The 14349-nt window shown below is 38.1% G+C and overlaps 1 protein-coding gene across 1 annotated transcript; it reads left to right on the forward strand.

Moving 5' to 3' along the window:
- Positions 1 to 1330: 1330 nt before the first annotated feature.
- LOC133720619 (probable UDP-N-acetylglucosamine--peptide N-acetylglucosaminyltransferase SPINDLY) lies at positions 1331 to 11215 on the forward strand. Its single transcript, XM_062147030.1, has 18 exons — positions 1331 to 1677; positions 2031 to 2482; positions 2810 to 2971; positions 3062 to 3237; positions 3358 to 3433; positions 3818 to 3946; positions 4058 to 4177; positions 4289 to 4357; positions 4441 to 4522; positions 5265 to 5359; positions 5931 to 5995; positions 6301 to 6499; positions 7505 to 7699; positions 8140 to 8234; positions 8366 to 8501; positions 8616 to 8833; positions 9743 to 9870; positions 10274 to 11215. The coding sequence occupies exons 2-18, from the start codon at positions 2066 to 2068 to the stop codon at positions 10660 to 10662; spliced, it is 2751 nt and encodes a 916-aa protein (XP_062003014.1). The 5' UTR covers positions 1331 to 1677; positions 2031 to 2065; the 3' UTR covers positions 10663 to 11215.
- The last annotated feature ends 3134 nt before the right edge of the window (positions 11216 to 14349 follow it).

Genomic DNA, 14349 nt, shown 5'->3' on the forward strand with positions numbered 1-14349 from the left:
AAGATCATCTTACCGGAGTTGTTTGCTTGTTCCCAACTTACTGAAGCGCCTGCAAAGAAGCTTCGAATGCCAGAATTCACCTCCAAGTTCACTGCTCGATCATTGGGACTGATAGAAGCTCCAGGCAGCATCCTAGTGTCTAAGGCTGAGTTAGAAAATACCAACACTGAACCAAAGAAGAAGAAAGGTCGACCTCTTGGATCGAAGAACAAGAAGCCACCTAAATCCAAGAAGATAGCTGATGCACAAGAGGCAAGTTTGGTCTTCTTGACAAAACCTCCTAGCCCTAGCATCAAGGGCAAGGAGATAATTTAGAGTCTTTTCTTTGTTTGGGGCTTTGCCTATTTGCTATGCTTCTAGTTTCATAGTTGATAGGCTTGCTTGTAATAAGTGAGCATGGGAGTTCGTTAATGAGTGGTACTAGATATATATACCACATTTTCTTATTTGCCCTCTGTATTCAAGGCAGTGGAAATGTATGTAATGTACTGCTCTAGCTTGAGACTATAATGAGAAATCGTCATTTGATTCAAAAAAAAAAAAAAAAAAAAGATCACTAATTTTGTTGTTTGATTGTCTAATAAGACTTCACCATGAATGTAAGTTTATTAGTAGTAAAAATATTTTATGTTTTTTTTTTTTGGCAAAGTGGTAACGAGAACAATTATTTCCGCTTAACCAAATTCTTGTACCACTTAACCAAAACATTGTCAAATAGGGTGGACCGGTGGAGGGTGGACATACAAATCAATAGACAAATTAAAGTTTGAAAAATGTTCTAATCAATTTCTCAAAAAATATAACATTTTATCATCGTATCATTAACGGTTAATACCGGAAAATTATATAAAGGGCTAAATATTGTTTAGTACCCTGTGGTTTGGGTCGAACATCAATTCAGTCTCTCGACTTTCAATTTCATCAAAAACACCCCCACACAATCATTTTTCGTCCAATAGATCATTCCGTCAAATTCAGTCGTTAAGTTGCTGACATGAAATGACCCTGACTCTCTTGGGTTACCCTACCATATCACATCCCCAAATCCATTACACGACCCAAACCCCTAACACAGTCCCAAATCAAACATGTTTGGAGAAAGCAAAAAATCTGGAGAAAACGTAAATAGCTAACTAATAGAGCATTGATTTTTTTTTTTTTTTTTTCTTCTATCCTCACCCACTCTTATATGTTGATACATAAATTTCACAATGCCGATTCTACAACATTGCTCATGGGCACTGTGGCTTTCGGGAAGAGGCATGGGATTAGATTAGATACTATTAATTGGAAGCCCTTGGGTTTAAAATCGTGCCCCCATTGCACCTCCAAGTTGACACTCTCAAAACAACGTACTAATAAGTATATAACGTCTAAGACTCTCGGACGTGGTCCTTAGGCTACCGACAACGACAACGACAACGACAACGACCCGTACTTCCCACGCCGCGAGTCGCCGAGTTTGCGCGGTCTTGAAGCGCAGTGGTATATAAGCAACCCTGGGTTGGGTCCGATTTCTCCCCCTCCCTCATGTTTTTCATTTCCCAAACGCCGTGCTTTGATTAACGGACTCCCACTCCGACTCTCTGGCCTTCCCAGACACAGAGAGCCCGGACCACCCTTCTTCTTTCTCTCTCTCTTCTCTACACCCTTGAAGGAGCTCATTGAAATCCCACTGTAAGTTTTTTTTTTTGTTTTTGAAATTCCTGGTTTTTGGGGCTTTGCAGTTTCTCTTCGAGCTCTTGAAGCCTTGTTGAGTTGAATTGGCGTGTAATTTTTGAATTCCCAGAGCGATCAGCTTCTGGGTATTCGTTAGGGTTTCTTTTGATTACTTAATGATCGGTTTTAGTGGAGTGGCTACTGTGATCGCGCTGTGTTAGGGTTTAGGGTTGTAATTAGTTTTGTTTTGAGAGTAATGCTGTTAATGGCTTAGTGCCCATATAGGGTTTAGGATTGGAGTCCAGCATTATACAGATTTTTGAATATTTTGGGGTTTAAAGTTTGAATCTTTATGTTGAATGTGTTTGTAGGTTGAATTTGGTCCACAAGAAATTGGGAGGCCCAAATGGCTTGGACGGATAAAGATGGTTGTAATGGGAAAGAAGGGGACCCAGTTGTAGAAAATGGATTCTTGAACTGTTCACAGCCTTCTCCTAGTACCAGTGGCTCTCTTCTTGCTGGTGCAACTCCCGAAGGGGGGAAGAGTTTTGAAGTGAAAGAGTCGATTTCTTATGCCAACATTCTTCGTTCAAGGAACAAGTTTTCTGATGCTCTTAGTCTTTACGAGACTGTGTTGGAGAAAGATGCCGGAAATGTGGAAGCTCATATTGGGAAAGGAATATGCTTGCAAATGAAGAATATGGGAAGGCCTGCTTTTGACAGTTTCATGGAGGCCATCAAGTTGGACTCAGAGAATGCATGTGCCCTCACGCATTGTGGTATTTTGTACAAAGATGAGGGCCACCTAAGGGAGGCTGCTGAGGTATGCTCCTATTACTTACATTTGTGGAAAAGAAAATTTCTTTGATGAGTAAAGATGTAAAGTTGCATGACAGGTGTACTGCAATGTTTTAGTGATTGTTATTACCTCGTACTCTACCCTCCCTTTTAGATGAATTACTAGTTACTGACTGTGTGCATGAGAAAAAATTTGAGCACGCTTCATGGTCCAATGACTTCATCGTGGCACTTAACTATGGTTTTTGACCTTTGATCGCATGTATGTCATCTATTAGCGGATTGTGCTGTATGTTAACTATGTTTAAAGTTAGAAGATACACCATTTAACAATTAATTATTCTTGGAACAGTCGTATCAAAAGGCTCTGAATGCAGACCCTTCATACAAACCCGCTGCTGAATGCCTAGCCATTGTATTAACAGATCTTGGAACTAGTTTAAAGCTTGCTGGCAACACTCAAGATGGATTGCAGAAGTATTATGAAGCTTTGAAGACAGATCCACACTATGCTGTAATTTCATATTCTTCCAACTTTCTGACATTTCTGCCCTTCTTTTTCTTGTTTAACATATTCATATTGTATCTACCTCTGTCAATGCAGCCTGCTTATTATAACCTTGGTGTTGTCTACTCTGAAATGATGCAATTTGACACGGCGCTTACTTGCTATGAGAAGGCTGCATTGGAGAGGCCGATGTATGCTGAAGCATATTGCAACATGGGCGTTATTTACAAAAATCGTGGCGACTTGGAGTCTGCTATTACTTGTTACGAGAGGTAGTCTGCTGTTTGCATATTTTGTCGGTCTAAGTTGGTGCTTGCATATGGCAGTTGAAAATTTTGTTGTTGGATAATCCTTGCTAATGCCATGCTTGTTTATTTGCAATGCTGTCTCAGGTGTCTAGCTGTTTCGCCAAACTTTGAGATTGCAAAGAATAATATGGCAATAGCCTTGACAGATTTAGGAACAAAGGTGATTTCTTTTGTTTTTGCTGCCATATTGGTATCTTGATTGTATCTAAGTACTCGTGTTACCCTTATGTGTTAGAAGTCTGTTTTGGTTGTGTTACTTTTTTATTTTTATGTTTTTAACTTCACCATCATAATTGGTTTATTGGGATTTTTCTCCAGTGGCTAGATTAGTTTAAGAAATGGCAGATTTGGTGTATTGTGCCAATGCCCCAAGAGGTGTATGTAGTAGTGTAGGTGCATTGGCAAATTTGATATTTTCATTCTGTGTGATGGAACATATGCCAACTCATCTTCTACATAATCCCATGTTCCTTTTTCTTTTTACTCAGTTTGAGCAAATTTTCAATCTTTTACCTGATTTTGGATCAGTAACATATGCATATAGGTTAAATTGGAGGGAGATATCGATCAAGGCATAGCATATTACAAGAAGGCTTTGTATTATAACTGGCACTATGCTGATGCTATGTACAATCTTGGGGTTGCTTATGGTGAAATGCTTAAGTTTGACATGGTAAGTTTTTTTAATTTTATTATTGCAATGGAAAGCTTACTCAACTGGATTTCCTCTTGATTGGTTGAGTCAATCTGATGTGGTGTTTGCAATCAAATTCTGTTTGTGCAGGCAATTGTGTTCTATGAACTTGCTTTCCACTTCAATCCCCATTGTGCAGAGGCGTGCAATAATTTGGGAGTAATATACAAAGACAGAGACAACCTTGATAAAGCAGTGGAGTGTTATCAGGCAATGTTTGGCACTTGTACAAAAAATTATTTTTGTCTTCCTCTATAGGATACAGGCTTTGACATTACCATCTCCTTTTTGATTGTCATTTTGTTTATTACCAATTTGCAGATGGCTTTGTCAATCAAACCAAACTTCTCACAGTCATTGAACAATCTTGGAGTTGTCTACACTGTTCAGGTATCCTTTCAAACCCTTCAAGGTGTCAGAACTTGAATGTTCATATTTTGGTTATTCATCAGCTTCCTTCTCGTTATTGGCAGGGTAAGATGGATGCTGCTGCAAGCATGATTGAGAAAGCTATAATTGCAAATCCCACATATGCAGAAGCATATAACAACCTAGGTCTCTCTCTCTCTCTTTATTATTATTATTATTTTTATCTCTCTTGGGTTTTCTTTTATTGGAACTTTGCCATTTACATTCGTCAAGGATTTGGACCTTGGTGACTATCTTGTATCATGATGGGATTGTTATTAGCAGGAAGTACTAAATTGAATGATATGGTTGGTTTTAGAGTTATTGAATTTGGTTGGCATATGTCTTGTTATGATCCTAATAGAATCACATTTAACTATGAGGGGAGTGAGATTCGATCTATCTCAAGCCATCTACAAATTACAGAGGCCTGCTCTTGCTAATTCTATAAATAGAGGCCTAAATAAGTTGAAGGAGTATTCCAAAATTGTTTTTGGAATTCCTTCAATCTTCAATGTCCTGTTTTTCTCTCCTTTTCATAGGATTTTTAACTATCATTGTATTCTTTGGGACTTGGGGTTGAAAGGGGTGGATGGGAATTCAGGGTATCTTTATTAGAGATTTAAGTCGTGCCCAGAAGCAAAATGTTTTCTTCTAAAGAGCACAGAAGGTTGGATCTTTTAAAATGCAGTGCATGAAGATACATACTCCTATATGTAAGAGTTAATGCCAAACACCTTTGAGACCCCCGTATTGACATCACTGTTTCCTACTGACCTAATTTAGGGAAACTGGGAAAGGTTCTGTATAAGAATGATATTTCATAGATAGAAATGGTATGGCGAGTTTTCTACTTATATAATCAGTTTTCTGATTTTTTTTATTACAGGTGTTCTTTACAGAGATGCTGGCAATATTTCTATGGCTATTGATGCATATGAGCAATGCCTTAAAATAGATCCTGATTCACGAAATGCAGGCCAGGTATTTTGCTCTCAACTTTAATGAGATTTACTCCCACAAGTGCCACTATTTTTTTTTATTGTTTATGCTTCATTCCAGGTTTGATTGCTTGATCAATAGTGAATGTAGTTGTTTTGATATGAACAGGGAAGCACCATTGCAACGTTTTGTGAATGCTACATCTAACTGAAATGAAAATCTTCTCCTTTAGTTCATTAGTGGTACATGTCAGATGTGCATGCATGTGTTATTGTCAATTGTGTAAGGTGTATTCATTTTCAAAAACATATGGATTTCAAATCTCTCCCCAGGTATGCAAGTATTTGGCATTGTCACACTGGCTTGAGTAACAGTGTCGAAACGCTTTTCAGGCTGTTTACAAATAAAACATCTTTAAGTGCATTAGCATAATCAAGACCCCCCATAAAAAATAAAGACCTTCCTCTGTCTGTCTCTTTGAATCTCTATCAGAGAGAGATTTGTCAATTTGTAAACAAGTAATGTGTCTTGAATAGTTGGCACTCATCTTAAAGTGTCTGTTGAACACTCTGGAAAGTTCTGTTTTTTATTTCGGCTGAACATTTTCTTGCAGAACCGATTGCTTGCAATGAACTACATTCATGAAGGACAAGATGATAAACTTTTTGTGGCTCACAGGTTTCAACTGATTCCTCTTAGTTTTGCATGATTGCTTTTCCTTCTCGTTATCGAGTGAATGTAATGATGTGCTATTAGCATTTTGTGAGTTATATTATAAGAGAAAGGATAGCCTAATTTTTTTTTCACTCTTCTAATCTAATCTTATAATCTCAACGAAGAATATTAGGCTATCATATACAATGATGGTATGTAGTTTTTTATTGCCTTTTGTATTAATCTATTTTAGTGTTCTGTTTTCCATTAGCACTTTGCTCTGGAAATTGAGGAATTCTAGCTTTGCTGATGCAGCTGAATATGTGCAGGGACTGGGGTAGACGCTTTATGAGGCTATTCTCACAGCACACTTCTTGGGACAATCTAAAAGATCCAGAACGACCCTTAGTGATTGGATATGTATCTCCCGATTATTTTACTCACTCTGTATCATATTTTATAGAAGCTCCTCTTGCCCACCATGAATATGCAAAATACAAAGTGGTTGTTTATTCTGCAGTTGTGAAGGTAGTGATTTTTCTCATTTCTATATTTTCATCTGTCGTTTGTTGTCCATTTTTCTCGGAAGTTTGCTTTTGATTTTTCTCATTTCTACATGTTGCAAACATTTTTTTTTTCAAGTCTGATTGTAACATTTGTTTTAAAGCCATATATTTATTGGGGAAATATTCATCTCTCTTTCTCTCTCTTCCACTCCCCCTGTATGCCTTTTTATTTGTACTCAAATTTTCGCAATCCTCTGGCAGATATTATAATGATTTGTTTTCTTTGTTTGTAATTTCCTGTCTCCTGTGTCACCATTGATTAGAAATAGCATACATTTGATTCCTTCCTTCACTCGTATAATTTTCCATTATTTGTTAGTAGCTCAGAAGTTCACTTAGGTCAAGTTTGACATTAGCAAGACAGCTACTAACTCTTACAATAGCAGCTTTGATCATTGCCTAATTTCACTTTTGCTTCTTTCTGTTGCATGTATCATTGCCACTGTTGGTTCCTGCATTTTGATGTTTGCAATGTTTATTGTTTAGCATTCACTAGTCCCTCCAGCACTGATGAGCTATCACTAACATAATCACTAAGTTCACACTGCATGGGTTTTAAACTGTTACTGCCTCCACAACTATTTAGTTGTAAGTACCACCTCAACCACAGCCAACAGTAGTTATCAATACGATGCCATGAGCAACCACTGGCATAATCACAAAGTTTAACCTATGTGCGCACATTTATTGCCTTCAAACCACAAGTACTGCATACCTGTCATTATTTTTGTACATACGATGCCTCTCTCTTTATCTTTTCCCCTATCTATTATAATCTTATATCCACTTTCATAGGGTTTGTTCAAATTTTTCTTACTTATTGCTCCATCTTTGGTAAATTTACACCTTTCACTAATGCCTTTTGATTTATTTCAATGTTTTTTTTTTTTTGAAATTCTTATTGCCTTTGTAGCAAATGCTATGGAAATCTATTTTTTCCGGTCTTGATTTCTTTACTGTGTCACAGGCAGATGCTAAGACTATCAGGTTTAGGGAGAAAGTCTTGAAAAAGGGTGGGATCTGGAGAGATATTTATGGGATTGATGAAAAAAAAGTCGCAAGCATTGTTAGGGAAGATAAGATTGATATCTTGGTGGAACTTACTGGTCATACTGCTAACAATAAGTTGGGAACAATGGCATGCCGGCCTGCACCTGTTCAGGTATGCTGAATGGGGTTCTGATCTTGCTGAGGCAATTTTTGTTTTGAGTTGTATCTTTCGTGATGTGCATCTTGTAGAAATATGTAAAACATATATCAACTTTATTGCCATAAAAAAATGTATGTTATAGTATATTGCAAATGTAGAATTTGTGTTGGCCTGGGAAAATCTGGAAATTGAGTAATGTTAAAGGGCATGTTTATCCTGGAATTGCAGCTGCATCTCCCCATATTTTTTTTGGGTGCAACTTATAGCATCATACATTACTTTATTATCGAGGGTTTGAAACTTTTGTTGAGTTTAAAAGATGAGGGGCCTCATATCAAACTTGTGCCTTTCAGTTGCCATGTGCATCACTCATTATTCATTTATTGCTGCATTTTTTGTATGTACTGGATTGTATTCTTAAGGTAGCTAACCTGTTATTGCTGGATTTACAGGTTACTTGGATTGGTTACCCAAACACAACTGGTTTGCCAGCGATTGATTATAGAATCACAGATTCACTGGCAGATTCTCCTGATTCAAAGCAGAAGTATGTCTACTACTATTATTCTTACCTTTTTTTTTCTTCTTCTTCCTTGTAGCGCATTCAAGCATGAGTGTTTTTTACATTTTTCTGTAAAATTGTCTGTTTATAACATAATACTTGTATTAAAAATGAAGGCATGTTGAGGTGCTAGTTCGATTACCAGAATGCTTCCTTTGTTATGCACCTTCCCCTGAGGCAGGGCCTGTTTCCCCTACTCCAGCTCTTTCCAATGGCTTTATTACATTTGGAAGTTTTAATAATCTCGCAAAGGTATTGAATAGGTTAGATTTTGGCTACTGTTTTCTTGTAATCAAGTATTGCCTAAAAGCATTAGTTATCATAAATTGCTTTTACTCACTTTTATATCTTCTCGTCTCTTATCAGATCACACCAAAAGTGCTGCAAGTTTGGGCAAGAATTCTCTCAGCAATTCCAAATTCTCGCCTTGTAGTAAAATGTAAGCCCTTTAGTTGCGATAGTGTGAGAGAGAGATTTCTTTCAACATTGGAGCAGCTGGGGTTGGAACCACTACGTGTTGATCTTCTGCCTCTAATTTTACTCAATTACGATCATATGCAAGCATATTCTCTCATGGACATTAGGTAAAATGTTGATGTTTTTCTTACATTAGTTTACATGTCATGTTCAGTAATATCTTTTCGATGATGAAGGAAAATAAAGTTGTTTCCCTATATGAGAAATTAGGGATTGTAACTTGAGATTTTAAATGCCTATTGGAACAGCTCATATGAGAAATTAGGTACTATATATTGACAATAAATACCTTTTGTTATCATTGTTTTCCTTTTCTTATGTAATGGGAGGGCTATATTGTTGGGAAAATCAAGAAAGAAAACAGATGGAAAGAGTACCTTATCCCTTAGAAGTGGTGTAGTGGTGACATGTACTCAGGATATTTATGTTCAGTGGTTGTTTCATAATATTCATCCAATAAATTATAGCACTGTTGTTTAGTGAATATGTAGATAAATATTATTTTACAGCTTACTCTGAAGGGTTACTTTATAGGTTAATGACTACCAAGGAAAGCAGATACCGAAGTAATTTATAGTTGGTTCCTGAGCTAAAACATAAATCCTTCCTCTTGCATTCAATTTTCGAATTAGAGTCTATATAAGAATCAGTGTCAGATCTCTATTGCATTTCTTGCAATATTGGCGTTGTCAAAGGTGCATCATTGGATATTACTTGCAGTTTTCCTTGGCTCCATGGTTGTCATGTGTATCTATCCATGTTTGCAGAGATGGGGAGGCTACTTTTAAAGATCACTTTGTTTAACAGTTATTATGTGCAAAATGAGCTTTCATTTAAATCTTGGGTAGAATTAGAGGATCACATGAGAACTTATGATGTGCATGCAACATAGTCCCCCTTTGTTCATTTATGCTGGTCATCCAGTTTAGGGAGGACTTCAGTTTTCTTGTTCTCCGTTGGATCCGGTTTAGAGGATCTAAGTTCTAACCCGTGTTTTTTTTTTTTTTTTTGTGTAGTTTGGATACTTTTCCTTATGCTGGAACAACCACAACATGTGAATCTTTATATATGGGCGTTCCATGTGTTACTATGGCTGGTTCAGTACATGCACACAATGTCGGTGTTAGTATTCTCAGCACAGTGGGTAAGTAATTTTGTCCTACCTGTTGATTGATGTGTATCTGGCATGCCATGTATGGTTTGACCAAATACCAATACTTGCTTTACCTGCCTTCATTTATCCTGATAAATATATAAATTAAGCAAGCAGAAGTGTGAAATTAAAACATGGTTAAGAGAGGATATGTGTCATAAGCTCCAGGACATCTGAGATAGACTTTCCAAGAGCTTGGAGAAGGGCTTGAAGAAGATACTTCTATACCCTTCAAACTGTTTACAATAATGGGACAATAATTCTTTTCCCTTAGTAAACTCTTTATCTGGGACCAATATTGTAGGCGGATTTTAATGCATCTTTTCTACCTGACTCTTAAAAGTATCCTATAGAAATTGTCTTTCTGATACACCCTGTCTTACTGCAAATACAGGATTGGGAAACCTTATTGCTAAAAATGAGGAAGAATATGTTCAGTTGGCTGTGCAGTTGGCCTCTGACATAACAGCACTTTCAAATCTGAGGATGAGTCTGCGAGACCTCATGTCCAGGTCGCCTGTCTGTGATGGACCAAAGTTTACCCTTGGGCTGGAGTCGGCATACAGGAACATGTGGCGCAGGTACTGCAAAGGTGATGTGCCATCACAACGGCACATGGAAATACTACAACAGGAGGTAACCCCTGAAGAGCCAACTACCAAAATTGCTGAACTAATAAGGATTTCCGAATCAGGTTTTCCTGCATCGATTAAGTCCAATGGATTTAATCCTTGTCCAACACCTATGCCTAATCTCTCTTCTAGTGAAGAAAATGGAGTCTGATAGCACACTTCTGAGGCATTTATATGAAGATTTGTTTGATTTAGCACCATATTGCTTTCTTGGTGATTTGATATCCCAAGGATTTAATCATGGCTGCTTCGGTCGAAGGAGTCCAGTGGTTAACTGATCATACTGATTGAGGCGGCCACACTATTTTTCTTTCCTTAGGATCACATTTTTCGGGGAAGAACTGCTGGCAGTATTCAGGGTCAATATATTTAGTTGCGCTAGAAAGGAGGGACATAGTTATGCTAGCTGTGCCAGATTTTTCCCTGCCCATAGAGTTGCGGTGACTTGTAAATTGTAAAATATTTTCTGTTTTTTGCAAGAGCGCTTGTTGATTTTTAAACAGCATAGTTGATCAAATTTCCAGGTAATTTCCTGGGTTTTGATTACAATGTAATACTGTCAATGGACTTGTATGATTCAGTTTGTTTGATTGCAGGAGGCATCGAATACTGATTACAAGTCACAGCATTGTTTACCAGATTAAATGTAGTGCTGTTTTTGTTTGCAGAGTAATATTAATTCCCTATATCTTTGAAGTTGATAACTCGGGTAGTTCTCAAAATCGTATTGAACATATGTAGCAATATCTTACTGACAAATGATTGACCCCAACACTATGGTCGGCCTATTCTGCAAACCTTGCCTGGTGCTAGTGTTGCATTTTTCGATTGGTTATCTCTGCAATATGCTGGTGTCTAAAAATAGTGTTATAGTTGTGTTAAACTGCTGTTAAATTCAAATTTTATGGTGGGGAATAATCAGTAAAATAATGCTAATTGCTTAGTCCATCATGCAGATCAGCAAGCATAAGACAGCAAGGTCCTGGGAACACACATTTGCAGCAGACTCCCAGGGAGTCTCCTTTCTCTACATTAATGACAAAATAGCTAGCAATCTTGCCCAAGTCAATCACCTCCCCCACTCCATTGCTTTTCAGTTTTCAGGGTCAGAGTCTCTGTACCAATATTATAATGTAAAATTCAGACCCATAGTCCAATACTACTTGGTGATTGAAGCAGTTGACATATGAAATTGCATATAGCGAGCCCATCTCCGACTGTTCAGAAATTTATGCATCTTTAACCAGTAACAAAGTTTCTGCTAGCTACAAATCTCAAAAGAACACTAATTACCATCCAAGTATGCAGGGCCAATGGTATGAATGAAACAGTAATACATGCTGAGCGGCTAGCTAGCTTAGCTTACTCAAATGTTTGGTTTAATCTCAGATGTCATTTACATTTGCTTAGCTTCAATAATCAGCTGCAAATAAGCATACCGGCATCATAGCGCTCCCAGCTACAGACATCATCAGCAGCGTCTTAGGTGAGCCTGAGCCTGACTAGGGTTGCTGCGGCTTCGGCTCTAATGGGCACTGGTACACTGGACACAAGTTGGTCCCCGACAGCCACTTGGTGAGGCAATCTCAATGAAAAAGGTGTAAGCAAGTAGGAATTTGAGTAAGCTGTTCAACACCGTCAAATTTAAAAAGCTTGGAACAGAGAATAAGGTGTTACAAGATAATGGTAAATGGTATCACCTCACCTTTTGCACATTTCACTTTCAGCCTATATATTTTAAATTCTATGTTCTTCATTTGCGGAGGACCGAGGGTCACATTCTCCAACCGTCCCATGGCTGATGCAGTTGCAGGAACGGCAGCACCTAGTTTTTGCATAGTTGTATCCCTTAGGTGCACAACTATAGGGATCAAGGGGACGGTCACTTCAATCACCTCAATCAGTTTTCGGATAATATATGGCTCTCTTTCTTTGATACACATATGCTGGAAAGAATCTTTGCTATCCCTAAACAACTATTGGATAATAGCTCTATGCGAGGGATGGCCTTAATTCGTCTATCAACTACGAGTTCCTCACTAGTGATATCACTAACCTTCCACAAAATGTGCCTTCCAGAGCATAATTCTGATCAGAATCACAACGCACCTGCTTGAGGTGAATTCCATGGGAAAGCCACTTTGATTGCTCTACCTCCCAAACACACCAGCTCTCTGCTGTGGAATGGAGAATGGATATGTAATGTCAGCAGTGTGTTCCCGATAGTCTCGAAAACTGGCTCACCTTTCACAGTTCGCACCCAAAAGAACAAGATTCTCAACTCTTTGATGAAAAGCACCATCCAGAGGGTGCCTTGAGCATGCACAAACTACTAGGAAAATAGCAAACAACCTATTACGAATAGAAAAAGGAAACTTGATTCTCACAAGGAAAGCATACCAAAATATTATAGGAAACAGGAAAAAGAAGGTTAGAACTAAAGATGCATGGTGCTTTCCTATTCCTCTTTGCGAAGTCACTTCTCCTCAATTCTTCAAACTCTAATCCATTTTAGATCGCATAGATGCATGGTCACCGATGGGAAGCAGGGATGGAGAAGTCAAAACATATATAGCTAAGCCTAAATAGAGGAGGATACAAGCACTCAAAGGTCTTTGTAAAGAATGCATGTGATTCCTTGGCTAAGTTGCCAAGTATGCAGCAAGTGACAACTAGATGCCGCAGTTAGACACACTAGACGCAGTTGCTATGGTTAGCATACTGAGCTCACTGTCTAGTTTCATACACACACACACACACACAATAAAGATAGTACTACTATAGTAGAAGATAGACAAGATTAAGTACTATCAAGTCATTGACCTTATAAAAGAGGGAATGTAAATTAACAAGAAAAATATACACCGAGTTAAGTTTTTGGATTTATATCAGATGTTTTCTAATATCATCTAAACATGACATCAGGGAATCAATAGAATTAGAATAGTATCTTGTGAAAGAAAACTATACTTACTACGAAGAATACTCAAAATGGACTGCATATCACCTAAAAGGTAGAAAACTTGAGAGCTAGGGAAGCAATAAGTTCTTTTACAGAAGTGCAACAGAGATCAGCAAATGTCTGAACTCTGAAATTTCCAGCTCTCAACACTCTCTGTTTTGATCTCTCTCAGCCCATGATCTCTAACAGCAGATGTCCGCAGTTTCTTTGCATCAGGTTTCATATAGTTATGGAACTGAAGCAGAGGTTTTGAACATCCTAAAAATTCGTCTAGCCTTTTCCTTTTCCCAACATTTGAGGAATAGACATCATTTAAAGTCAAGCCCTCTTTTTTCTTTATGAATTCCCAATACTCTTTGAGTCGGCATTCAAATGAGTCCTGGTTTTTGAAGTCTAGTTTCTCTCCATCTGGTCCATACTCCGAGTTTGCTTCTGCAAGCCTAACAACTTCTAAACAGTCATTGCAAAGGCCCGACTTATCCTTCCCTCTTAGCAGTGAAAACTCAGCAGCACTAGTAGTAGTACTTGCTGTGTAGCAAGGGTCACATAATGCGTACGGACAACAAAGGCATGAGAAACTAATTGCTGCTGAGGTGGTTGATCCATTGTTACGGCACACATAACAGGAATGCTTGCTACAAGTCCAGAGCTTCTTGCTTTTGAGGAAGGAATTCTTCCTTCCCACACATTTAGGATGATAAACTTTGGAGCAGCCTTCATGGTCGCAAAGCATTAGAACACCACCATCTTTGCAGACGAAGCACCAATCCTCTGAGTAGTCATCCATGTTGAGTCGATCTGTTTCTTTGCCCCCGATAATGAATACTAATGCTAGTTGTGTCATTGCTGCGCCTAATTTATAGAAGGCATGATTTG

The sequence above is a fragment of the Rosa rugosa genome, chromosome 7, assembly GCF_958449725.1.
Source record: "Rosa rugosa chromosome 7, drRosRugo1.1, whole genome shotgun sequence".
NCBI classification, from domain to species: domain Eukaryota; kingdom Viridiplantae; phylum Streptophyta; class Magnoliopsida; order Rosales; family Rosaceae; genus Rosa; species Rosa rugosa.